At 59.3% G+C, this 27126-nt stretch overlaps 1 protein-coding gene across 1 annotated transcript in view; it reads right to left on the reverse strand.

Moving 5' to 3' along the window:
- Nucleotides 1–262: 262 nt before the first annotated feature.
- The window catches only part of BCL9L (BCL9 like), a 41230-nt gene continuing 14366 nt past the window's right edge, over nucleotides 263–27126 (reverse strand). The window contains exons 2-8 of the mRNA XM_084275064.1: nucleotides 9654–10017; nucleotides 8061–8183; nucleotides 6749–6959; nucleotides 6131–6215; nucleotides 3317–5696; nucleotides 2590–2850; nucleotides 263–1431 (exon numbers count right to left, since the gene is read on the reverse strand). Of these exons, the coding sequence (XP_084131190.1) occupies nucleotides 269–1431; nucleotides 2590–2850; nucleotides 3317–5696; nucleotides 6131–6215; nucleotides 6749–6959; nucleotides 8061–8183; nucleotides 9654–9954 (4524 nt within the window). The 5' untranslated portion in view covers nucleotides 9955–10017 and the 3' untranslated portion in view covers nucleotides 263–268. The remainder of the gene's footprint in view (nucleotides 1432–2589; nucleotides 2851–3316; nucleotides 5697–6130; nucleotides 6216–6748; nucleotides 6960–8060; nucleotides 8184–9653; nucleotides 10018–27126) is intronic.

Here is a 27126-nt window from a genome sequence, read left to right on the forward strand (position 1 = left end):
ACTTTCCCCCAGAAAATTAAGAAAAAAAAGGAGAAAGGGAAAAAAAATATTAAAGAAACCCGATTCACATCAAGTTTACTGCACATCTGGTTTTCTGTATAGAGGCGAATCCGATATGAAAAGCATCCCACGTGGCATCCTCCACCAGCATTGGCCCCCAACCCTCCCCCAAAGAACAGCCTAAAAACGTTTGTACAGGCAGCCCCATCCCTTCCCCCCCCCTTAAACATCCCTCCTCTCCTCCCCAGCCCCCAAGCACCAGCCAGGGTTAGAAAGGCAGGTTCGCCATGTTCCCAGGCCCGGGGATGTAACTCATCTGGCTGTCCAGGGAGACGCTCCGTTGCCTCATCTGGTGTGTGACCATGAGGTTCTGCTGAGGCGGGGGCCCCATGAGTGAGCCCTGAGGTGACATCATATGTCCCGTCTGAGCATACATCTCCCCCGAGACTGACATGCTCCTCTGCTTGGCCTGCATCAGCATGAAATTCTGCTGGGCCATCAGGCTCTGCTGTGGAGACATCATGCCCTGGTGCATGCTGTTGCCCATCATGCCTTGTTGGGGTGGTATGCCTGTCCTACCCAGCATGGGCACTTGTCCGGGATGGCACATGGGCATTCCCAGTCCCCTCTGCACACCCTGTTGCCCGGAGAGGCTGGGAGCATTCATACCTGGCCGCACCGGTGGTTGGTCAGCCATCATGTTCTGCAGGTTCATGAGGTGGAGGTTGGAAGGCTGCGATTTGGGCGCTTGGCTGTCACTCTTGGGGAAATACTGCAAGGTGCTGCTTGGCTTCTCTGACGGGATGATCCTGGACAGGTCGAACTCGGGGATACCCGTGGGCGTGGGGCGGATGACCTCACTCAGCTCGGGGTCGTTCAGCACCGACGCAACCCCGGGAAGCACAGGAGGGTAGGGCTCGCCGATCCGAGGAGGGATGTTCTTGCCCATCATGTGCTGCTGAGGAGGCATCTGGCCGGGTTGCTGGGAGGGGAGGTCCTCAGGTGGCAAGGGCATCCCTGGCGGGTAATGCTGCTGCATCCCGGGGGGGCCCGCTCCCCCGCCAGGAGCCATGGGCATGCCGCCGGCGGGAGACGGCATGGCGCTGTGGGGCTGCTGCATGCGGGGGAACACGAGCTGGTTGGAAGGAATCATCTGCGAACTGGTGGGTGCAGGGCCGCACTGCTGGTTCAACGAGTCCTGGGGCCCAGGGGGAAGCATCATGGGGTTCTGGGGGGGCACGCCAGCCCCCGGCGCACTCGGGTGCATAGGAATGTTGGAGCCCAGCGGGTTCGGGGAGGACATCATGGAGGTGGGGGGCGGTTCGTGGGAGAGGGGCTGCTGACCAGGCAGGTTCATTCCCATGGGGCTCTGAGAAGATCCTGGCCCCACGGAGTTCAAGTGCAGCTGATTCGGCTGATTCCCTGTCACGCCTAAAGTGAGGAAAGAGAGAGGGGGGTTAGCGCTGCCCACTGGCACCCGGAGCCGCAAAGCCCACACCATGGAAGCCCACTGAGTGTTCAGCAAGCACCGTCAGGGGGAAAAAGCACCCTGGGACTCCAGCCCCACAAGCCCATCAGCAGCAGAGCGCCATTCCAGCTTCCTCCAGCCCCACGCTGGCTTTGCGGCTCCTTACAGCCCACCGATCTGAGAGCCCTGGCTGGCTCCGCACAGCGGGATCGCCCTACACCATGACCTCAGCCAAGCACTCGGCCACCTGCAAGGCTCTGAGGAGGCAAGCCATCACAGCTGCCAGCCCTGGCCACCCGGCATGCTCCTCTGAGCGTGGGAGGAGGAAAAAGAAAACCATGGAAGAACCAGCAGCCTGACACGGGCGCCATGTGGGAGGGAAGGACCGTGCACCGTCGGAGCAGCAGTGCGATTGGTACCTGCCGAGGAGTTGGGGTTTGGAGGGAGCTGATGGATTTGCATGCCCAAGGTCAAATCTAAGCGACTCCTCAGCAGTGAAGGGAGTAAAAAAAGTTGATTTTTCGTTTTGAAAACTGCCAAAAATATTTGCCAGACAGCTTCAAGGCCCTAAATCAAGTGGCGTGGCATGCTGGAATTCCCCTTTGGGGCTGGTCACCGAGTGACGAAAAGCACTCATTTGCCTATCTGCTCCCACTGGTGCCACCAGCCAGCGGAGCAGATCGGGCTGTCGCCTACTGAGATCAGAACCATGCTACAACATCACCATGCCTGTGCGAGCACCTGGGCTCTGCTCGACACGCCAAGACTCCCACCCACAGCCAGGGTACCCACAGCCCACTGCACGGGAACACCGGGGCTCTGAGCAGCAGACTTCTGCCCACAAGGCCCAGGAAACTCCAGGGCCAATGCATCCCACACTGGGTAAAGGGAGTTCTGAAAACTTCCAGAGCTCCTAGAAGAAAGGAGCCTTCCTCCATCACCAGATCAGTTCACACCCTTCCAGACAATGGCAAAAGCTTGATAGGCAGCCTGGGCATGGGGCATGGAAGTGAGTGGGCTGTTAGGAACATGGGCCATCTTAAACATTGCCAGGAGAAAGTTGTTTCCAGTGGCTCCTCTGGCTGCCTGACCCCGTGCACGCCCACCCTGGCACTACGCACCTGACATGCTTCCAGGCGGGAGCATAGGCCGGTCTGGCAGCAGCTCGTCATCAGAGGTGGCGATGGTTTTGATGGCATTGTGGTAAAGCGGTGTGGAGCTGGGCATGGCATACTTGGACATCTGGGACATCATCAGCGAGAGGGGGTTCTGGGAAGGGGATGGATCAGGGGAGGAAGTAAAAGGCATGTTGGGATTCATGGTGCTAGGGGTGTTACTGGCTGGCGCGGAAGAGCTGCTCCGGGGTCCTGAAGGGAGAGAACCTGCAAGCAAGAGAGAAAGAGAGAGAGAGAGAGAGAGAGAGAGAGAGACTGGTTTTAGTAGCGCCTGTGCACCATGGCCCACTCCCGTAAGACAGCAACCCCGTCCCCCGCTTCCCATGGTGGCAGCTCGTGAGGAGGCTGCGAAACACAGAGCTGGAACAGCCCGGCACACTTGCGGCTTGGAGAATGCTGGAGAGGAGATGCTGCTCCACAACAGCGATGGATTTCCACTTCCCTGGCTGCCTGGCACGGCTGCAGCTTTTGCTACCCACCATCACAGAGCGTGAGCCAGAGTTAGAGCAGAAAGCTGCTCTGTTCACCCTCCCGCCTAACCCAAACAAGGTCCTCCTTGGACTCCAGGGAAAAGATGGGCTCGCATCTCCCTGCTGCTGCGAGAGCATGTGGGCTGGAGAGGAGTGCTGTCCGCACGCTCACCGAAACCAAGCGCATGAGATACCCGTCATACCCTGATCCAGTCCTCCCATGGAAGAAGACGAGTTCATGCCGAGGGTCGGCTTGCTCTGGTTGACGCCTGGGCTGGGCATGGCGGCTTTGGGAGACGGCACCCAGCCCGGGGAAGGAACAGCCATAGAAGGGGACTTGAGGCGGCTTGGTGAGCCCGTCGGTGACCGGACGTTAAGCGAGGAGCTCATCACCTGGGGGGACTTGAGGGGTCCGGATTGGTTAGAAGGTGGCATGCTGACCATCTGCGAGGGCGTCTGAGGGGACTTGAGATTGGCAGAGGGGGAGGTGACCAGCGGCGAGTGCACCTGGCTGAGGGTGGGAGACTTGAGGTGACCCATACTGGGGGAGTTCATCTGGCTGATGTTGATGGTGAGGTCAGAGGGCCGGCGGCCCAGCCCTCGGGAAGGCGCTGGGTGCATGTTGGCCAGGTTCCCGCCTTGGGTGGGAGTGGGATTGGAGGCTGGAGGCAGAGGGATGTGGCTCAGCCTGGTGGTGCCACTGATGCTCCCAACGGGCATGGTGCCCTGCTCAGGGCTGAACATGTCTGAGCCACTGCCCATCTCCTGCGGCATGTTGGGGTAAGGGCCTTGCCCGCCCGAGAAGCCTTGCTGTCCTTGGCTGGGGAACTGGGAGGGAATCATCATTTTCTGGGGTCCACCCAGCATTGCACTACCATTGCCGTTCTGAGCCCGGGCCCTGGCCAGCTCCTCAGGGCTCATGCCCTGGTGGGTCATCATATCAGGGCCCCTCATCTTCTGCGACATCATCATCTGCTGCTGCGGGGTCATCTGGACGTTGAGGTTCATGTTCATGTTCATGTTGACGTTCATATTCATGTTGAGGTTGCCAGGGCCCATGGGCGCGTCCATGTCCCGAAGGCCCGACTGGCTCATGGGGGGGCTCAGCATCCCCCGAGTGCCTGCAAAATCCATTCCCATCGGGGCACTGCTCAGGCTGTCCCCTGCGATCTGCCCAGCAAACATGGATGGATCCATCTGTCTGTGAGCCTGTATCATCCTCTCCATTTCCATGCCCTGGCTCATGGAGTTGCCAGTCATCCCCATGGGCCTCTGCATTGCCACCGGGCGTTTCTCCATCAGCTGATGTCGTAGGATCTCCTCCCTGGCGCGGGGGTTCATGAACCTTTCGGGGTCCCCTTGCCCCGATGGGTAGGGCAGGGCGCCTTGTGGGAAGTTCCCGGGGCCTCCCATGGGAGGCATATCGTCACTCCATCCCATGCCAGGCCTGACCGGCCGCTGCATGGCATTCATGGGCCCCAGAGCATCCAAGGGCATGTTCTGCATCCCTCCGAAACCAGAGACCCTCTGCATCTGATTCCCAGTGAACCGTGGCCCTGGGAAAGGCGGCCCTCCCCGCAGCTGCATCGGGTCCTGCACATCTATGGGTCCCCGCAGCTGGCCACCCATCCCTGGCGGCCACTGCTCTCCAGGCTTGCTGTGGTAGGGCGGCGGGGGCCCGCGCATCATCATGCTCCCCATGGACTGCGGGATCATGATCTCCTGCATGGGCCGGCCGTGGATGCTGATCTGCTCCTCTTTCCGTCGCTTTTCCTCATAGTACTCTTCCTGCAACTTCCTCCAGGCCACCTGCTCGGGTGTCAGGCTGTCCTGGTTCAGCCGCTGCATCATCATGTTCATCTGCTGCCCCATGTCAGCGCCTGGGTGGTGGGGCACCTCATGTTCCAAACTGGGCCCACCCAGGCTCTGGGTCTGGGAGATCATAGACTGCAGAGGCTCTTCGTACTTCTTCATGCTGGCGGGGGGCGCAGGGGGTTGGGCAGGGGCAGTCTGCGGCTGAGGGGCAGTGCCACCCTCACCCGTGTTCTGGCTGGACTTCATGAAGGGCTCGGCCTCCCCGCTGCGCAGCAGCAGGCGCTCAATGTCCCGCAGGGTCTGCAGAGAGCGTTCCCGGTGCTCCAGCTGCTCTTTTGAGAGCCCTTCCGAGTTCATAGGGTTCCTGGAACCCAGGCCTGCCTGCCCATTCCCTGGCATGCCTGGACCCGGGCCCTCTCCGAGGAGACCAGAGCTGGACGTGGTGGAGGAGTCTACTTGCCCGGGTTGCATGGCGTTGGCAGACGCGGTGGGCGTATTCGGGTGGTTGCTGCCAGGCTGGTTGTTGCCGCTGTTGTTCCCCAAAGAGTTGGGAGTCAGATCTCTCCGGACATCTTCGCTTGTCCCTTCCTGGGCCAAGCCGCTGGGCGCAGGCAAAGGCGTTTGACTGATGGGCTGAGGCGGGGGCTGAGGTGGGGGAGGCTGCGGCTGAGGCTGGCTTGCTTGAGGTGCCGGTGGCTGGGACTGTGGCGTGTTGGCAGCAGGAGGGTTAATCTGAAGTGGCTCAGCAACCCCCAGCACCTTCGGAGCTGGTGCCTGGCAGGGAAAAAGGAAACAATCAGGGAAAAGGGAAACAATCGTGAGCAGGAAAACCCCTGGGGAAGGTATTCTTTCCCTGTGCCGAGGTCCCTCTGTCCTGAAAACCTGTCCCCCTGGCAGTTCACTTCCATTCCCTGATGGGAAGAATTGGGCCCTGCTACTTGGTGCCCCAGAAAGGCACAGTCACCTTCTGCCCCCGGGGCTGCGGGGGCCACACACCATGCCCCAACCCAGACTTTTCATAGCAGATGGCAGCCAGGACTCACTCCAAAGAGGTTCTGTGGCAAGGTGGCTTCCCACCCCACTGGAAGGGCGTTCTGACAACCCCTTCCTCCTCAGCTGAGGGAAGAGCTGGGGGAGAATGGCCACGTCAGGAGAGAAGGAAGGGCTGGCAGTCAGCAGCACCTGGTTTGCTGCCGGCATACCTGGTCTAGCTTGGCCCGTGGGACGTTCTGCTGATGGTAGGCCAGAATGGAGTCGGCCCGGCCCTGAAGGACAGCTTCTGCGGCCCTGGGGAGAGAGCACAAACAGCTCGAGGACAGGCATTGCGCCCCGCATCCCACCTCTGCCCATGTCCCGTGACGGGCACTCAGCTCTGCCTCATGCCCGCTGCCGCTGAGACGCTCTGGGATGGGCCCACACCCAACCTATGGTAGAGTCCAGCTCTCAAACCAAACAACAGCCTTGCTAAGGCTGGGACAATGCAGAGCAGGCAGGAGGAATCAAGGGGAGAGCACCCCAGTGTTCAACGGCACTCCCCGGGACACGCAGCCACGACCGGGACAAGGCTTTGGGTGAATCTATTCGCTGGGCGCTGACCAGAAGTACCCGACGGCGTGTGCGGCAGCACGCAGCGCTGGGCATCGCCGGGAGGAAGCGCACATTTAAGACACCGTTTGCCCACCAGCAGCAGCTACCAGCCAATTCCCTGCATGGCTCTGAGCAAGGAAAGTGAATTGGGTCTGCCCTGCTCTGGGCAGTGGGCAGGCGCAACAGGCCAGCCCCCGCAAAGGATGGACAGACGGATGGGCTTTACTGCTTACGTGTTGGCAAGGTGCGTGGTGAAGACGTAAACAAACTGGGAAGGCTGCTTTCCTGCTCCGCTGCTTCCGCCTCCCGCAGCGTCTGAGCGTAAGCCGGGGGCCGTACCGTGAGGCACACTGGAAGAGCTGGTCTCGTTCAGGGTGGGCAGCGGGTTGGACCCTGGGCCAAGCTGCGAGGCCGTGGACATCGCAGGATCTGCTACATTACAATCTGCGGGAGCGGAGAGGACGAGCTGCTGAAGCAGAGTGGCAGGAGAGACCCAGCAGCCTCTGAAAAGGCAGGAGGAGGGAAGCCTGGGCAGAGACCCAGGGGGCAGCCAGGGTAGAGAGAGAGCTGCTGCCTGGCAGGGCCAGAGGCAGCACCCACCCGAGGGTCCGCGTTGTCTGGGGTGAGCTGCTGCTTCCTCCACCTCCTCCTAGTCCCCCAGCACCCACAAGGCCAAGGCTCGGCTCCTCTGCCTGCTCGACACCTTGGGAGCAGGAGAAGAGGGAAGATGCTGGCCACCTGGAGTGGTGACTGTTAATCACCAGGTGTTATTAGAGATCATAGAATCACAGCCTGGTCTAGGTTGGAAGGGACCCCAAGAATCACTTGGATCTAGACAAGGTTGCCCAGGGCCCCAGCCAACCTGGCCTTGAACGCCTCCAGGGATGGGGCACCCACCACCTCTCTGGGCAGCCCATTCCAGCCCCTCACCACTCTCTCTCTCTGTAAAGAACTTCCCCCTAATATCTCATCTAAACCTTCCCTAATTATTGCTATTTAACATTAAGGATCCTCACTGTTACCAGGGTCATGGAGAGCCCTCCTCTTGCCTAGCTCCTCACACCCACCCAGGACACCCCCTGAGGTGGGCTCACTGGTTCTCCCCCTGCACACTGCTGACAGCAGCCCGGTGCTGGCACAGGGGTGTTTAAAAAGCAGAGGAAATTTGGCAGGGGTACACACAGGCTGCCTTCCTGCCAGCTTTCATCCCTGAGAGCCTCTTTAGTCTCAGTTGCCCTTAAAGGTCAGCCGCAGAGCTCCGGGTACCGTGCCTGGCACGGATGCAGCCACTGCGACGAGAGCAACGCACCTCACCCGTTCCTGCTCTAACCGGACTGACGCCAGGTTCACGTTGAAGACGGCAACTCTGCTGCAAGGTGTGGCCAGAGCCACGTAGAGCAGGGACGTACCTGAGCTCGGCACACCTGGACCAAGCTGGCACACACAGGCAAAGCTAGAGGTGCTGGTGCCACCTGCTGTACCAAGCTGCAGGTGGGACCTGGCTTTATTCCCACTTCGGAGCCAGGAAGGAGATAAGACACTCACTGTGGGCACTGCTGATGGGCTTGTCGTCTTCCTCGCTGTCCGGCCCAGAGCACCATTCGTCCCCGCTGTACGGCTGCTTCCTTTCCAGCACACACCGCCGCTTGCTACGGGGAGCCACCTCACCTGGGGAGGGACAGAGCCATCAGAAGAGCTGAGGAGAGCTGGCAGGTGCTGGGAAGGCCAGGACCCTGCCCTGCCACATGCCACACACTGGCACTGCCAACCCAGCCCCAGTCTGAGATCCTTGCCTCTGCGCCATTGGCCCCGGTGAGACTCCCTTGCCCCCACTGAGAGAGCTAGGAGTTCAGAAGGAGATGGATTTCCTACTGCCTGAAAGGCATCTACCAACAAAGGACTCATCCAGCGGCTGTTCCAAGCGGGGGGGCTTTGGGTTCCCCCTGCATTTAAGGGGTCTGTGGCTGAGGAATGAAAACCTGAGGATGGAAGCATTCAGCATCCTTTGCAGGAGCGAGAGGCAGACTCTGCCCTTCACATGCATCCGTCAGGCTGGGACCTTTTACACCCTCTACAATACCAGGCTGCTTCCTCTGTTTCCTGGTGCAGCTCTGTCAGAGAAGTGCATCTCCTAAAGGCACCCAGGAACTCGGGGAAAGGAATTCCTGATCAAGCTGCTGTAATAACTCTCCCATAGATGCTCAGACTACAGGCCAGCACCATGAGAAAGCTGCGACCGTGCACCATTGGGGGCATACAGCAACCCCCCTGCGATGAGGCGGGGAGAAAGCTTTCCCCCGGGGGCCAGGAGGTCTACTCAGGCACATCCCGCCCGCTTCAGCAGCACAGCTCTGGCCTAAGCCAGGCAGACGACACATATTTGGCTGCCAAACCAAATGCTTTTGGGGCACAGCCTGAGAGTCAGGACAGCAGCTCTGCATTTGGGGACAGCAACTTGAGGTGGCTGGGTGTGAGTTTGGGTTGGAACTGAGGGTGCCGCTGGCACTTTTTTCTCCTCCTGCAACCACCCACAAGATGCTCAAGCATCCCACATCGAGCAGTCAGCACAGCAGAATGCAGGCAGGCTGCTGAGGACAGGCAAGCCGGAGGGATTGGAAGCACTGACTCATCCCTTTTCCAGAAGCCACGTGCTGTAATGCCAGAGTCATCCATTGCTGGTGGAACCATGGAACTGTTCAGACGGCGACCCCTCGCAGCACCTTGCCGCTAACCACAACCGAGTGGTCAGGCAGCTGCAAGAGCACCCCAAAAGGCAGCTTCCTGCCAAGAGCAAGAAGATTAGACAACAACTCAGATGGGTCCTGGGTCGGGCGCTGCTTCAGCGAGCTGCGCTCTTGCTGAGCTGGCCTCAGGAGCCATGAGAACTGGCGTCCCAGACCCCCCGGTGTAAGAAATTAGGGAACAAGATAAAAGGGTAGATCTCTGTCACTCCGGTCCCAAAACTATGGATACAGCAAGCAGCCACACGGAGACGCACAGGCAGCTAGGACAAGCCCGGACAGCAGCCACAGCACGGAAAGCCAAGACACTCACAGCTGCTCTCATCGCAGGTCCCACCAGGTCGCTCGGGGCAACTGCAAGGAGGACATGCGGAGGCAAAGCTTTGGAGAGTGTTACCTTTTGAGTCTGCGTCCTGCGAAGGGGTGCTGGCTTCTCGCTGTTCCCCAGAGTCCACTGAGATGCTCCGTTCCCGTTTCACCTTGCCCTTCAAGGAGCTGAAGTTCGGGATGGTGTTCTGGCTGTTTTTCAGTCCAGAGTTGCCAGGGGAGATCTGAGTGGCCTTGCTGCCATGGCTGCCCGTCCCCACACCCTTAGAGCCCAGGTTGCAGGTGGGTGCTTGGCTCACGTTGTGGTGCTGGGCCGGGGCACCGCTGCTGCCTGCCTTGCCATGGCTGGGCAGTTTGTTGTCAGGGTGCATTGGTTTGGCTAAAGCTTCCCACAGCGCCAGTGGAGGGAGCTCCCAGGCCCTTCGGTCGGAAACCTGGAAGAGAAAGCAGAGAGTGAGCGATGACAGACGAGCCCCTTGCATGTGCCCAGCTGATCAGGGTCCACTGCCCAAAGTCGGGGCACTGGGGCTGCCACCTGGTCGCAGGGCTGGACAAAGCCTGTGGCAAAGCACTGCCCAGAGCTGCTCATGCCGGGAATTGGCCCCCCAGGAATCAGCCCCCTGGGAATCAGCCCTGGCACCTTCTAAGCAAAGGATCCCACTCCACGGTTAGCTGCACGCTGACAAGTGGCGAGCTCCCAGTGTGGCACAACAGGCCTGACAGCGCTCTGAGGCACGGGCATGTATGTGAGAGGACCATTGTCCACGCCAGTCTCTGTGCCAGCCCAGTCCTTAGGTGAGCAGAAGGATCCGTGGAGCTGTTTTTTCTTCCCAGAGCCTGACTCTGGCACTGAACAGAAAGATGGTGCTGGGCTGGTTTCAGGGGTCCTTTGGGCCGTGTCATGTCCCTTTGGCACTGCTCAAGTGGCTTCCTCTGCCCCGTGAAATGCACAAGAGACGACAGAGCAGACAGAAAATGGCCCATCGAGAAGACCCCAGGATGGGGCAGGGGGCGACTGAGGTTGCAGCAGGAAGGGCAGAGCTGGGGGAGCGCAGGTGCCCATCAGGCTCAGCAGCATCCCCGCCTCTCCCAAGGGCCAGAGGGACCATTCCAGCCCGTGCTCACAGACCCTGGGATGAGGTGAAGTGTCCATTTCAGCAGCAGCTTGCAGCACAGCAGGATGATGCAACATGCTGTGGGTCTGCTGGGATCGCAGGGTGAAGCTCTCCCTGCTGCAGACCCAGCCCAGCTTTCTGAACGGGCTGAGGCAGAGCCTTTCACAGGGCAGCAGAGACTTCTGGGCTGGAGGGCAAGGCAGCAGCAGCCCTCCTTGCACAATCTTCCCCCTCAGAGCTCTGTGCAGGCATCAGGCATGATGGGGATGTGGCTCCGTGATAGCCAAGCACACAGAGTGTTCTGGAAGGCTGTCAGAGCAGGCAGAGGATGTCCCTGACCTTCGGGCACAGCTCCGACATGCTGACTCTTCCTGGCCAGAGCCGCCTTCACTGCTTAGGCCCTTGCAGGCAGCCGTGCATCCCCATGAGAACCACTCCTCGCTTTCTCCATCTGGAGCACGTACCTCTTCCTGCGTCGGGGCCCCGTGTTCCTCAGCTACAGCCTCCTCACTAGCCCAGCCAGTGACCCTGAAGCTGCAGAGACACCCCCCAACACCCACCCCCATCTCAGTCTTGCCTACTTCTTGGGGACCTGGTGGGGGGCAGGGGGAAGAGAGTAAGCCCCGTCTTTTCGGAAGGTGTGCTCTCTGTTTGCTTACATCTGCTCCGTGCTTTGCACGACACCCCCACAACGCACTCGAGAACCTTTCCCGGGCAGAGGCAGAGCCATTTCCCAGCACGCGGGGGTTACTGGGCCTGTGGTCTGCTGCTCCTCCCATCTGGATCGAGCAGTCCAGATGCTGCGCACAGATTTCTTCTGCCACCCAGGGACAGGAAGCGCTGGCTCCAGACCAAACCCCCGCATCTCTAAATAGCGCTGCAAGAGCACAGCAGCTCTACGCCAAAGGCAAGCCCGCGGATGAACCATCAGCAGCAAAACCCAAGCACTCACTCTGTTTGGGTGCAAAGAAACCCCAAAAAACAAACCCCAACACCCCACCCTGTACCCAGCACGGTACACAAGCGATGAGCGAGGCGTGCCTGGCAGCCCCGCAATCCCCCCCGAGGACAGCGACGGCCGCGAGGCGCAGGCCGCCCCGCCACCAGCGAGTTCCCTGCCTGCCAAAAAAGAAAGAAATAAAGGGACTTCTCGGCACCTGCCTCCCCGCACGGCAGGGCCGAGCCGGCGGATGGCTTGGCTGGCACGCCGCAGCCGCCCGGCCGGGTGCAGCCGACAGCACCATGGCACAGCCCACCCTGGCGTTCCTAGTTAGTTTAGCTAAGCAGGATCGCGGGCGCGCGGCTTGGCCTGCCGCCGCTCCCCCTAAGCCAGTAGCTTCTCCCTTTCCTCTTCCTCCTCCCCATGCTACCTCCTCGGTGACGGCGAGGGCTCTGCTCGAGCCGGGAGGAAGATGGTGTGAGCCGCAGCGCTGATTGATTTTCACAGCGCGCGAGGGAGTCGCTAGCCCTTTAAGTGCCAGCCAGCCTCGCGCGCTCACTCTTGTTCTCCGGGGACCTATTAATAGCAGCTGGAAAGATCACATCACTCTCTGGATATTTATACCCCTCATTCCACACCAGGAGAGATTTATGTCGGAGCTGCCGTCCCAGCGCCTGCCCGATTGCTCTAGCGAAACCGCTCGCGGGGGGCGGAGGAAGGGGGTGGGGAAGGGAAGGGAGCGGGGATGGGGTGAGGGCAAGCAGGGAGGAGGAGAAGGTCCATACGGCACAAGCCGCAGCTGGCCAGCCACAGGGAGCCTTCGGCCTCGCTGGGAGAGGCTGCTGCCAGGAGGCATTCCAGAAAGTGAGCCCTGCAGCAGCTCCCGCTGCCAGTGGCCCAGAGACCTCCTCCTCCTTTCCCCCACTGCCATCGCCACTGCACGCTGCCTGCCGCGCCGCACTTGGCAGTCTTCACAACACGTTGCACCGCAGTCCTGAGGGTCACAAACTGCCCGACGCCAGGCTGTGGCTGGGCTAGCCAAGGAGGTGCCGGTGCCACTGCTGCCATCCATATGGATGACAGGCTGGGAGAGGGCAGGCCTGCCTGTGGCATGTCCGCATGGACACCATACTGCCTCCGAAATGGATCCCAAAGCACCTCACTGACAAGGCAAATGCACAGCAGCCCAATGGTGCAGGCACGTGAGCATCCTGCATCCTAGAGAGGGAGGTAAAAAAAACAGAGCCCCATTACAACCATGCCCACAGAGTCCCCAGGCTAATCCCTGAGATGAGCTCCCATCCCTCTAGTCCTCAGGTTCGTACCGCAGGGGATGCAGACACGGATCCCGAGGGATCTGGCAGACACCACAAGGAAAACCTTCAGATGCTGCCAGCAGCACGGATGAGCCTCACTGGCTGCGAGGTCCTTCCAGAGTGTCGCATCTCCAGGGCACCTATCCTCTCTTTCTTCGCTTTGGGAGCAGGTTTGCAGCGTAGGGCGGACATCCAACACCCCACAGCAGCCAGCCGCGGGATATAAAGGCACCCCAGGATGATGGAGAGGATGGGGGGGCCCGACTCATCTTTGGAAACCCCCACAATCCGTCCCCACTTCTTTCAGCCTTGACTGAGACTGACTGCACTCCCCTCAGAAATCCTAACAGGAGCCAGGCCAGAGGCAGCTGCCTGCAGATTCTGCTTTTGGGAGCAGCAACAGTTGGATCCTGTTGCAGATGCATTGCGGGGATCCACCCCGGTCTCCCATCCGTCTGGCTGCCGTACACCGCCAGGCATCTCGATTCCTGCAAGTGCCCTGGGGCTGGCACGAGATTCCAGGAGGATCCCACACGCCTGGGCCACAGAAGAGAATCAAGCAGGAAAGCAGCTATGCTGATGCAGGGAAGATGACATGATCCAAAACCTGATCTCGAAAAGGACACGATAAAAAAGGAGGTTGCAGAGAAATCCAGCTCCCTCCACAATTCGGCAACACACCCGCTCCAGCCCCGCAGTTTTAAGGACAAGAGCAAACTTCATTCCCGGTGGTTTATAGGAAGAAGCCAAGACTCCTGGCCTCTACCCACAGCTGCCGCCGATTCCCACGAGCGACCCTGCACAAGACATGCTCTCGATTCCATCACTAAATGGGGTGTAGGGGCGGGGAAATGAATGGATGGAATGGGATGGGACAACCCAGCCTAGCTCGTGCAGGGAGGGAGGCTTAGAAGGCAGCGATGTCTGTTGAACAAAGTGCTATGCCAAACCACGGAGGGAGAGTATTTGCGCCCAGTACACCTGAAAAGCCGCAGCTTTGAACCAAAGGCTGGGACCTCAGCAGACAAACCTCAAAACAAAACAACACAACCTGCTTTCGGTACGGGCAGTCTCCTCCGGTACGGCCTGAACAGCAGCAGAGGGGGAGGAAGAAGATCCCGGAGAGGAGAGATGGGGCTGACATTATTCCCAGTGCCGGAATTGCTAGCTGATAGTTCAAGAAACCTGAAACCCCAACTGCGTTCCCGGAGGACTTTTCTGGTGAATCATGCTCGCCACTCGCTCTGAAGAAGGATGGTAACACCAATTCCCAGCGCTGCCGCAAGAATGCAGAGCCTGCGCCTGCTCCCTGACCGGGGATAGAGCCTCCCGGCCGCTGCCAGCTCGCCCGCCCATCAGCTTCCATGTCCAGCATCGCTGCCGCACGTTATCCCTGTCGGGAGAGAGGGCGAGGGAGGAAGCCAGGAAACCAAAGTCAGCCTGACAGGACTAAAGGAAGGAGCTTTCGGCACACCTCCCTCCTATCAGATGCTCTTATGAAAGCCAGGAGACTGCTGAGAGGGCAAAGCCCAAAACCTCCTGAGCTGTGCTGACATGCCCCGCAGCTCACTGGCACCCAGCGCAGGAGGTGAGACGGGGTGCAATGAGCAGAAAGTCAGCCAGGATCTCCCTGCCCATGAAGAAGCAAGTCCACATGGCCACTGCAAAGACCCTCCATAGGCACATCACCTACACCGGTAACCCCCAACCTGTCTGTCCACAGGCGGTGATGCTGGGATGATATGTCCCACGGACACCACAGCAAAGTCCAGTGTGACAGCCTGACCTTGGGAATGAGAGGTCCTAAGGAAGCCCGAGGGCTTCCCTAAGAAAGGTGCCTAGACAACAGCAAGAGGAGAGAGCCCAAAGACTCACTGCCCCTTCCCAAAATACCTCTTGCCTTCCCAAAATACCTCTTGCCCCAAGTCAGGGTGAGAACACGGGCACGCTGCCCAGCACCACTCCCAGGTGACCAGTCCCCCCCCAGGGATAACAGCAGAAGGGGCTGGAACGCCTGCAAAGAAATGCTCTGCTATTTGATTAAAGTCAGAGCCTTTCACGGAGGCGAAGACGACAACGACGACAAACTTTACAGGCACATGGTTTCTGAAGCCCGAGACTCTCAGGGATCATTTTGGATTTGAGAAAAAGACCAGAATCAGAAACTTGACCTTTTCCATGCAAAAAAACCCACCCAACCCTGGTCGTTCCCAAACAATCCTTTTCGCAAGACCATTCAAATGGGCTTTGAGCCTGTTCCAGCGAGAAACAAAACCCTGAAGAACAGTAGTGAAACAGCCTTGCTGTCACCCGGCCAGCTCCAGCCAAGAGTCAGCGATGGGCTCCGGCAGCCAGATGAGCCCTGGAACCCACTGACGAGTGCAGCTCCGAGCCAGCACGCTCTTTAGTGACCAGCAATGACAAGAGCATCACCCTGAGCCCTGTACGGATGCGCTGGCACAAAGCGTTCCCATTCAAGCCCTGCTCTGGCCAGCTGGACTCGGGAAGGACAGGGAGATGAGGGAGGTCCCGCGGGGCAGCGCTCCTGTTGTGTGTTTTGAACGTGTCACAGTATTATCTTGTTGTGCTGCCCTCGGATGAGTAGCCCAGAGAAGCCCCTTCCCTCTTCTAGGCATTTCCTGGATCCTTCTTGCACCCCCTCGAAGGGCTGAGAAGGCAGTCCCCTCGTGAGCTATATGGGAGGGTCAGCCCTGGAATACTCCCTGCCCTGGGAGAACCTAATGGTTTGGTTGAATCCTACCAGCTCTCAGAGACCCATCTCCTGCCATTTGGAGCCACCTCAGCAACCGTGCATTTCAGCTGGGCTGCTCAGCCACAAGTCTCCAAGGTCTTTTGGAAGGACAAAACCTCAGTCAGTCCCTTCCTCCCAGAAGGGGACATCCCCTCACCCCATAACATGGCTGGAAACTGAGGCTCAGGAGAGCCAGGTGAAGCAGGGACCTTGTTTGCTTTCTGCCTCACACCCCATCACCTTCCTCCTGCCTCAGCTTCCCTCTGTGGGTGCCTGGAGGACTTTTCTTTGCCCTTCCTCGCCCCCAAGCTCAAGGGTTCCTCCTGCTCTTCTGCTGAGCAGCTTCCTGCCCTGTGCTCAGGGAGCCTCCGTCTCTTACCACCGAATCTGCGGATCCTTCCAGCTTCCCAGTCCAACTGGCACGTTCCCTACAGAAACCCTGCCTGTGCCAGACGTTACTCGACAGCCACACACAGGCTCTCACAGGGACGAGAGCAAGGAATCGGTTCAGCCTCACCCGATCTGCTGGGGACGGGTCAGCGCGAGGCCTGCGGGAAGCTCCAGCTGCCCCACGCGCGGGATCAGCGCGGCCTCCTGTGCACGGCAGCTCTGTAACATCACCTAACGGGTCAGGGAGCAAAGCCGGGAATCTCTTCCAGAGGTACAGCCACTCAGGGAGCTTCCATTTCTTCCTGCAATACCCCTACACCGACAGCCATCCCATCACATGCAGAAGAGCATCCCAGACCCCAGCAGCACAGGCATGCCAGGGAGCAGGAAGACAAGTTCACATGTACTGCAAGGGGGGCAACTTTGCTGGGAAAACCATTAGGATAGATAACTCCAGCCAGGGCACAGACCTCCCAGTGCAGTTGCCAGGTGGGATTAAGACACCCCCTTGGGCGGTTCCCCACTGCGGTGTGTGCCAGGGCTCCTGGGACTGGGGTCTACCAGCCTATCCAGTGCCACGCCGGCTCTCCTGAGTGGCAGGACTCATAGATGAGACCTTGGAAACCCAACGTTCCCACAAATATCGCTGGGGAGCCGAGTCTTGCCATGAGCCACGCGTGGAGGGTCAATACCTGATGCAGCCAAGCCTGCAACCAGGGGGAAGGGGAGGTCTTTCAGCCATGTCTAGCCTTGGAGAACTACTCTAGGATCCTTTGGCAATAGCCAATGGGGACGGAGAGACCCCAGCAGCGTGCAGGGCCAGAACCCAGCACTGCTGGGGCTTCATGAGGAGCTCTCCTGAGCTTTAGCACAGTAGCTTTCCTGCTTTTCTCCTCACAGTGGCTATCTGGAATCAGCAGGAGACTCTTCCGGGGTGCCCAGCACCCCACCTCCGGCCCCCATTGAGACTGTGGCACAAAGCCACTAGGTGTCACCGCCACCCAGGGTACAGCAGCTGTGCTAAGCACGGGCAAACTCACTGCACCTCCTGCCACCCCAGGTTGGCACGGGGTTTGGGGGGAAGCTTTGCTCCTGGACCCCTTGGCCTCTCTCTGCACCCTGACCCTCACGCGGGGACTCGTCGGGGTGTGGAGGCAGGGGTGTGCTGGAGCTCTCCCCGTGAGCCTGACGACGTAGCCTAAAGAGGGAAGGGTGGGATCATCGCAGGCAGAATTCCTGCCTGGAAGGACCCTGCGGTAGGGACACCCTGACACCTCTCAGCACCACGTACCCCAGCCACTCCCTGCAGCATGACCAGCAGCACGACAAGCCTCCAACACAGAAGGTCAGAGCGGAGGAGATAAGATGTTTTCACCAAGGGCAGGTTTGAGCCAAGAGCCCTGCTTCGACATGGCTCTGCGCACGTTTCAGACCCAGGGTCCTCAGGCTGCTCCCAAAATCTGCATCAGCCAGGAGAGAGACAGACTCCAGCTCCACTCCTGGCACCTAAACACATGAAAGCCAGAGGCTGGAGCAAACCGCACGGATTCCAGCACTGCGTCTGCACAGTATGTATCCCAGCCCATCTGGCGATGAAGAGGGATGTGCCAGGAAGAGGGGGGGCACAGCAAGGCCGGCTGTCCCAGCACCTTGCCCTGAGTCTGCCCTCTGCCAGCCCGGGTTGCGGGAGAGACACAGAGCCGCCACGCGCTCTTCCAGGATTATAAATACCAGGCCCAGCACGCAGCTGAGCCTGGGCTCTATATTTAAACCCCGGCTGAGGTCACTTCCTTTTCCCAGCAGCTCCCTCCAGCCCCCACCGTTGCCTCCCATTTGCATGCCATCATGACTAAGGCGCATCACTGGGGCTTTGAGGTCAGAGGGGAAGTGGCCACGCATCTGCCTCGCAGGAAATTCCACCCTGGGAAAACCCTTCACCTTCCCCAGATCGGATCGGTGCAGGCAGCAAAGATCCTGCAGCTGACCTGGGGGGCAGCTCTGCCTGCCAGTGGGTAGCGGGGGTCCTGGAGAGGCGAGACCTCGAGGAGAGCGGAGTGCCTGCTCCCCATCTTGGCTTTACTGTCACCCATGCCGAGAGGGGGTTCCCCAGTGCACACACCAAAAGGGCAGCTGCTCCGCCTCCTCACCGCACTTCACCTCCCAGAAGCCTCCTCCGCACCTCGAACCAAAATTCCCCAGCTTCTCCCACTCAGGGGGTGCGAAGAGACACAGCCTCACCACAACGGACCCAAGCCCTGAGTCCCAGGGGCTACATCGCCCTCAGACAAAACCCTCACCGAGCCGCACCACCAATCAAACTCCGACTCAAGCCTCCAGCCCCCAACCCCCCCCCCCCCAAGAAACACAGGCAGGAAGCGCCAGAAATCGCCCCATCTCACCAACCACAGCCCTCCAGGCAGTCGGGTGGGTGGTGGGTCAAGCCGGGGCTCAACTGGATCAAGCTCTGCCACAGTTTCATGTGCATTCGGTACAGTAACTGGGGCCATCGAGCTCTCCCAGCTCAGCTCCAGTTAGTGCCACGACTGGAAAAAACCAACCCGGAACAAATCATAAGGAAAAGTTATCGCCGGTTATCGGCAGAGCCGGGGTACAAAGGGGCGGAGAAGCAGAGAAGGCAGGTCCTTCAAAGCAGGACAACTGTTTGGGTTAAGATGCAAGGAAATTAGCTGCAGGGATTGCAGCAGGACTAATTGGCGATGCTCACACGGCACCTATTGGGTTTCAAAGTTCTCGGCTGTTGGGATTACCGAGCTGATTCACAAGTCTCTGAGCTCACATGAGACACACTGGGATTGCCATTGGGGGGCTGGACCCGATGATCTCTCGAGGTCCCTTCCAACCCCTATGATTCTGTGATCTCCAAAGACCAATAGCCAGAAAGCTTCCCATACGCAGCCTTAGCATGCCAGCCAAATGCCTCTTCCTCTCCCTCACCCCACGGATTCTGGAGAGGAAGTCTGCCACGAAGGACAGAGCCAGGGCACTGAGGCAGCCCTGTAATCCCTGGAGTCAGCTGATGGGGAAGCAAGTGCAGCAGCATCGCTGCTGCTGAAAGATGGGCAGCAAAGACCCTGGTGACATGGTACTTTGTCCTCCTGGGCACACCAACACCGGGCTCTGGCTCCAAGCGCCGTAAGGCATGCCTGCGCCCTACCAAGGCTGTGTCCCTGCAACAAGAGGGACCAGAAGCCCCAGCAGACCCCGGGGCAGCTCGCTGCTCCACGATCGCATTACATGACAGGAAGGAAGAAGGCGGCACTTTGATCAGGCTGGAATCACTTTAAACATCTTCCACACCGCCGGAATTAGCACCCCGACACCCTGAGCGTCCCGCTCCTAAAGACACGTCCTGCTCGGCATGCGCACCAGGGGCCACAGCGATGTTTTTGCCGCTGGCAGCCGTGGTGGGGCTGGATGAGGGATGCTCCCGAAGCAAGGTCGCGGCTGCAGGCAGCCTGTAAGAAGGAGGGCAGAGAGCCTCCCTTACACCTTGTCAGAGGAGATCACGGCTCAGTGGGGCCCTGTCTCTCTGGGGCACAGGTACGTGCTAGCTGTCCTCAAGACAGCGGCAGCCAGCGGGTTTGGAGGCAGCTGGCGCCGAGACACTGGTGCTGCCCTCAAGATGCTGGTGCTGCCCTCCAGCTCGCCCTCAGCCTACCCAGGGCCCTCCTGCCCCGCAGCCGTGCTTGCAGCCCCACGGGCAGAGAGGGTTAAAGGATGCCCAAGGGAGCTGCAGGCAGCCTCCTCCTTGCCCTCTCCTGAACAATGGAGCCATTGTGGGAGGCCGGGCGAGTGTGGGCAGGTCCCTGGCACCGGCACCTACCCGCTGGGTGGGTCGGGACTGCCACGCACTCTCCTTCACTCAGGTAGGAGGAGGGTGGTGGCTGCCGGCCCTTCCCGCAGGGGTACAAAATGTCTGCCTGGGGACGCAACGCAGCCCGATTGCGAGCCGGCTGCTGGGCACTGCCAGCTCCGCGCTTGGGTCTCTGGCAGGATCAGCCACGCTCTCAGGGACGCGCTGCGGTGCGGGGGGACACACGAGCGGGAGGAACTGGGTTTCTCACTCGCCCCCAAAGTCACGCTTCAATGGCAGCACAAGTGCTGATCCGGGACCGAGAGCTTCGGGGAGACCTGAGAACTACTCAGCTCAATGCACTGGCGAGTGGGGAGAACACAACCACTTATTGTGAGGGGGGAAACAGCATGCAACGGCAGCAGCGACCACTTTCCAAGCCTGCAGTCTGAAATTGGGATGGACAAACAAGGGAGTGAGCAGCTCCAACATAGCCTGGCTCTCCTACTCTCCCATCCCCAGTGGCGCAATGACTCCAGACACTCTGCATTCACACCCCCGAGACACAGAGCTGATCCCCAGCACAGTGGCAGCACCAGCAAGTCCCACACCAGGGCAAAGCAGCGCCCCATTTCCCGTCAGGCATGGGACCAGGGTACACAACAACAAACTCAGCCTGCTGAAGGGTACACCAAGCCCCGGTGGGAAAGCCCTCGGCCAGGAACCCAGCTCTGGACCAAGACCCTGACTTAGAGCCACTGAATGCCACCTCCAGCATATCAGAAGCTCCGCAGGAGTGTTGGAGCAGCACAAAGAGGACTGGCAAACACCCCTGTACCACTCAGCACCGCTTCTTTCCCAGGACCCCTCTGCTGCTGCAGAGTTCAGCCTCAGACATGGGATTTAGTCCAAGTCTGGACAGGGAGAAGGAGCATCTCCAGCGCACACCGCTGCGCACAACCACTGCAGCTCAAGCCCTACGGGTCCAGCTGCTGACATGTGTCCTTTCCCACCCCGGCGCTGCCGCTCCTTTACCCCCACTGTCTCAGAGCTAGACTTAAGCTTCCCGTTCTCAGGGCCACAAACAGGAGCCAGCACATCTCTCTGCCCATGCGGCACCGACTCTCCCACCTCGGCTTCTTTTCCACTCAGTCTCCCAGCATCCCCCAGCAGCTCCACTCCGACCAGAGCCGGGCTAAGAAGCCTCCCGAAGGGACTCAAGCAGCTCCCCCAGGTCTTCCTCCCAGTTCTTGCTTTCAGCGCCAGAGCCTTCTCCCCTGCTGCTCCCAGACATAACCATTCCATGGTTTCTTTAAGTTCCCCACCTAAGGGCATGGCTTTCTAACTCGTCCCCAGATCGCGCCCTCCTGCTGCTGCTAATGCTCGGCTGGGCTTCAAGACAAGCTACCCAAGTTAAATATGGCGGGTCCCAAATCTGGAGGCCAAAGGAAAGGATGGGCTACAGGTGGATCTGGCAGCGTAAGCGTGCTGCGCTCCCCGCTTCCCAGCCAGAGCTGCTCCACAGAGCTTAACAGAGCAGGTGCAGCCGGAGAGACGGATTTCACTCTTCCCTACATGGTTGCGCAAGATGAGGGCAGGTGACAAACCTCAGATGGATCTAACAGGGCAGGGGGTCACCTGCACATCTTTAGGAGGGGGACACACCTGAATGAAAACACGGCCTCGCCTTCCAAGAGGGGAAAGAATGAATCTGGGTAACCAACGGCAGAAAGAAGGGAGGTGAAAAAGGGGGGGAAAAGAGAAGAAAAAACAAATATCAGTGCAAAGGGGACAAAACACAGTCTCTGTCCTCATTTTACTGGTCATGCAAGCACAAAGTGGCCTCGGAGCCCCCTGCCCTGGCTTGGACATCAAGTTTTATACACATTACTGGCCCAGTTTTACTGAGGCTTAGACAAACCAGGCTCCACAGTGCAGGGAAAGCCATCGGCATCTGTGCCCTGGAGAAGGAGGTAAAGCCCAGGCAGGATTTCCAGACCACACCGATAAACAGCTCAAGGAAACCAGATAGGACAGCGTGCCCTCAGAGGTCATCACACAGCTCCACAACATTCACTTCAGACGCTGTTCCTTTAACCGTGGCTCCGGAGACCACACAAGGGTTAAACCCGCCTATAAATATCTGTTCTCAGCAGGGCTGCTGCTCTGAACCCTCCAGCCATCTGTTCAAGCTTCTCCCCCCCCATCTAAGACTCTAACATCTGAAACGCGCTCACAATTCTTAGGAGCGCTCCCAAAAATAGACCAGCACGATGGCTGAGCTCCGGTGCCCGCGAGCGCAGGAGCCCGTGTGCATGTGCGGCTGTGCCGGCACAGGCCCGGAGCTGTGCGAAAGCGAACACGCCTGGCTCCATGACGGCGCGCAGGCCCGTACCGGCGTGGGCCGGCCTGTACCGATGTTCGGCGTGGGCACGCCCGCTGAGCTGCACGGATCCGCGCCGGCATGTTCGTGCCGGTACAGACCTGCATCTGTACGCGTGTGCGCGTACAGAGCGGCGCGGGGGCGTGAGAGAAGGTGGAAGCCTCTCTACCAGTGGATGCAACGCCGGGCCCAACGTAAGACGGCAACACTGCGGGATGCAGCCAGGCACCTCGATCGGCGCTGCCTGGCTTCAGTGTGAACCAGGCTGTCCCAGGACAAGTATCCTCGCTGGCCCTGGGGCCCCAGCACCACGCTCCAGAGCAGTGAGCACACTTCATGGCACAGCAAGGGAAGGACGACGCCAGTTCTCTCGCTCAACAATGCTTGGTTTGGCAAATTCAAGCAACCCCCACCTCTGGGCTGGAAAAGGGAGGAGAGCCTGATCCACGTGAGGCCAAAAGACATGGCACCAAGCTCACAACCAGCTGGGGCCTGGCGGGATTTCCCCAAGCACGCCGCAGCCAAAGCCACGGCAAGGCTGCCACTGCGGGCACAACAGCTCGCTCCTGGAGCAGAACGGGCTCCACATCCCTTGTAGCTCTTCCCAAGCATCCAAGACGTCGGCAGATTCACCCCATCGACCGCCAAGCCCAGCAGCCTTGCTCCATGCGGGCCGATCAGCGATCGCCTTCACACTCCCGGGGCAGAATGGGAAAGGGGCTGCCAGCTTCCAAATGTGGACATACATCCCAGGAGCAGGCGGTCCCCAGGGCACAGAGCTGCCCACCTGCCCTGTGCCAAGCACGGCTCGCACTCCCGTATCTGTTGTTGGGTGGAGACCATCACGGAGAGGCTCAGCCCTGGTTGCTGGCCCTGCTGATGCCACAGCACGGCGGCAACATCCTGTGCACAACACAGAGGTGACAGCCAGCGTCCATCCTTCACATAATGACAACAGCAGCTACCTTTGCATCTCTAGTCCCATGAGAGCAATTTTTTCCCCCCTTCCAGGTAGAGTAAAACCACAAAGCCTCGAATGCTGTTTTTTCTGTGCGGGACACACACACACATTCAACAGGGAGCCTGACAGGTAGGAAGGTCAGCAGACAGAAAGTACATACCACCACAGCCCTGCTCAGGGCTTTGCCAAGCAGCCCCAGTCTCTCTTCACCCTTCTGGTGCACTCAAGGTAGCAGGCTAGCTCCGAGAACCGTAAGTGAGACACTCCAAGAAGCCTACACAAGGCAGGTGACAACCCTTAAACTTGGTGGGACAAGGTAAATGGAAGGAGCTTGAGAGTCCAGCTCTTCATTTCAGCCTTTGATGGGGCGGGGGGGTTGGGGGGGAGACGTGCTGGGAAATGGCCTCAGCAGACTGAGTCAACACAGCTCTGCTCTATTTCTGACAGAGGGGGGAAAAAAAAACCACCCCATTGATCCAGGCATCGATCCGATGCGGGAGTTTGTGTTTGTTTAAAAGTTTGCCCACGGGTCAGACCTTGTTACGAGCATCTTTCCTGGCGGGGACGAGGTTAGAAACAGAGTGTGCCCAACACCGGTCACCTGCTCAGGGAGCAAACTTCAGCGGGGGGGGGCCAGGGGGGGCAGAAATTAAGTAATGCCTCAGGGATGCTTCCCTCCGAGCAGGAGGAACAGCACAAGCAGCTGTATGGCAGCACCAGTACTTTGAGGAGTGTAAACGGGGAGGGGAGGGTGAAGGCCAGGCCGTTTGTCGGAGCTTTTGGATCGTGATGCGGGAAGGATGCAAACACCAGGCTCTTCCTGGGATTATTGCCACCCCCATGCCTCTCTCTCGGTAAGAGCGATGGGATTTCAAGATCCCCACAGGTTCACCATCCAACCAGGCATGGGCACGAGAGCCAGGAAAACGACGCTGGCCAGGACAACACGGAATGGAGGAGTCTGGCTTCCTTCTCCCCAGCAAAAGCAAAAGCCAACAAGGACATACTGGGATCAAGCGGTACCCATTGACACAGACACTGCAGGCAAACAGCTCCCAGGGCGCTCCACGCTTGGCAGAGAAGGTCCCCTCTTCCACACCCAGCCACGGCAGCCAGCAATTCCAGAGTCTCTCCCCAAGTCAGCTTACAATCCCTTCCAAACCACTACTGCTCCTTCATCCCAGGCATCTGCTGAGTGAAATGACCGCAAAGAAGCGTAAGGAAAAAGCATGGCTGCATCAGGGGCAGTGACGAGTCCATCGGAGAGGGAACATGGGGTGCAGTGGCAGAGCTCCGCTCGCCTCGCACCTCCCAACCCTAGGGGCACACACTCTCGAGAGGTGGGGAAGGAAAGACATTCCTGACAACAAACACCAGATCCCAGCAGTGTCTCACACTAATCTTCCTCCTCACTTCTGCCTGGCTCTCCCAGTCCCTGCCTGAACCGGAGGCAGGCACACGCCGTGGAGTCCAGGCACAGCCATCGGATCTCGGGAGAAGAGGTGGGCACGCCAACTACATGCGCAGATTGACATCTTCTGGTGACATAAGACAGCTATCCCTCCCCTCATGTCTGCATTCCCCCCCGTGTGACATCCACCTCACCGGGAGCTCACCAGCACCCTTCCCCACCGGCACTGCCAAGCCTCCTTGGTGCACCCTTCATGCTCCCTTCATTTCGAAGGAGCAAAATACACGGGCGGGTTTGCTTCACCTTTTTGTCGCTTCCTTTGCCCGTCACGTCCCTCCCCACGAGAATAAGGAGCAGTAAATCCACCTCTCCCTTCCCTGCCTTTGCCGCCTTGGAAGCACGTGGTCTCGCAACCACACGGTGATGTATGGTGGAGGAAGCAGCAAACTAGTTCAGACCAGCGCGGGTCTCTCCTCGGATACCCGCCCAGCTCACAGCAGCCAGCTGGCTGCAGGCTCTCTCTCACACCAGCTTCTCTTGCTGAGGAACACAGAAGCTGGAGTCGGGCTGGAGCATTTGCTGCAAATTACATGTTTCTAAATACCCCAAAAAAATAATCAAGATACAAATTAAGAAAGCCCCCTGCCCTCCAAAACCAACTGGCCAGTTTGTGGGTGAAGACTCCTCTCGCATGAGGAGCTGCCTCCCCAGGAGCCGGCAGAGAGGCCAAACATGCCTGCTCACCGCTCTGGGAACCCTCTACGAGACGTCGGGCACGTGCTGACTCCCACCTCTGCGGTGGAAGAGCCGACTCCAGAGAACATTGCAACCAGCCATGGCTGTGCCACGGCAGCCAGCAGCATTTGTGACCAAAGATTTACCTCTCGCCACCTTCTGCTCCCCTCTTCCCCCAAAAAAGCCAGCCCATGGCCAGCACAGCTCCTGGGCACCAGCACCCAAGGGAGTCCCACTTCCCTTCTCATTTCACTTCTCCGGCCCTCCATCTACTTGCCCGTGGGAGCGTGGATGCTGCCATCGGCCAGTGAAGGCCCAGGCACCATGGGCAGCTGCCGCCCCTTCCCTATCCCTTCCCAGGCAGCAGCCAGGCTGCCACCATCCTGCACCTTCTGCCCCTATCTCAAAAATAAAAACCAGCTTCCACTTGTCCTGGCCCCGGGAGAGGAGGAGGCAAAAGGGGGTTTGTTGTCGATACATGAAACTGTCGCTAAGTGAAGGAGGAGAAAAATCCAGGGGGGGAACAGGCGGGGGGGGGAGTGGTGGGGGAACGAGGGAGGGGACAAAACCGCATTTTTGCTTCTGGTGGCCAGCCAGCTGACTGACTCAGCCAGTTTGGTCGCCTGCCATATAGATTTAAAAACAAAACCGAGCTCTCGGAGAGCGGAGAGAAGGGGGTTCAGATGAATGTGCTTTTTTGTTGCATGTCGAGTGGATCCCTAGCCCAGCCTGAGATGTGTTCGGGAAAATGGCTTCCCTGACACACCGCGCCCAGGGGAACGATTGGCACCGGTCCGCCGCCACCGCGGCACCACTCCCGGCAAGCTGCCGGGGCTGAAGAGGAGTGCAGTGACAACTGAAGGCCTAGCTGGGAGCTGGGTGCCTCCAGTTTCCCTCAAGAGAGAGAGAGAGCGGCCCCAGTTGCGCAGGCAAAGGGCCGTCTCCCCGCCAGTGGCACAGCCAAGGCCTGGGCAACCTGCTGCATCTGAGCGCCCTGCAGCAGGCTGGGGCACCCGCCACGGCAGCTGGGGCTGTGTGCTGCTGGCAGCTCCCCACGTTCGCCTGCTCCGTGCCGGAGGAATGCGTGCCGGAGGTGGGAGGAGCGGGGAGAAGAGGTTGTTTTCAAATACCAGCTCCTGATTCTTTTTATTTATCTGAATCCCACCAGCGCCCCGTGGCACAGGAGCCACCTGCAAACTGGCGCTTTCTGCTCCCAGCATGCTGTACAAACACCAACACGCGCCCGCTCCTCGCACCCTTCACGGCACCGCAACACGCCAGCACGCTCAGCACGGCACCGGACGCACAGAGCTCCACAACCTGCCCCACACGCCAGCTCGGCGCTTCCACACAACCGGGCTGGTCGTGAAATCGCATGCGAACCGGCGGCGCTTGGCACTCTGCAGCCACGGCAGGCATTACAAACACGAGCCGGCAAAGCCTCGTGAGCCTCCCACGCAGCAATCTCCCATAGAAACTGGCTGGCCTCCCTGGAGATTAATCCTGCGCTCGCCATGGGGAGCGCGGGTAGAATAAGTTACCGAAGGAGCGGATGGACAGGCAAGAGCCGACACCGCGGCTCTTGATTCCTGTTTCAAGCCATGGCAGCGCGGAAGAAGCAAGGCCCAGCCCCGGCCATCAGCACCAGCCCAGAAGAAAGAAAACCTTTGCCCTTTGGCTCCCAGTCCCTAACACGGACACCAAAACACCACCGCAGCTGCCCAGG

The sequence above is a fragment of the Gallinula chloropus genome (assembly GCF_964237585.1).
Source record: "Gallinula chloropus genome assembly, chromosome: 24".
In the NCBI taxonomy this organism is placed as follows: Eukaryota; Metazoa; Chordata; class Aves; order Gruiformes; family Rallidae; genus Gallinula; species Gallinula chloropus.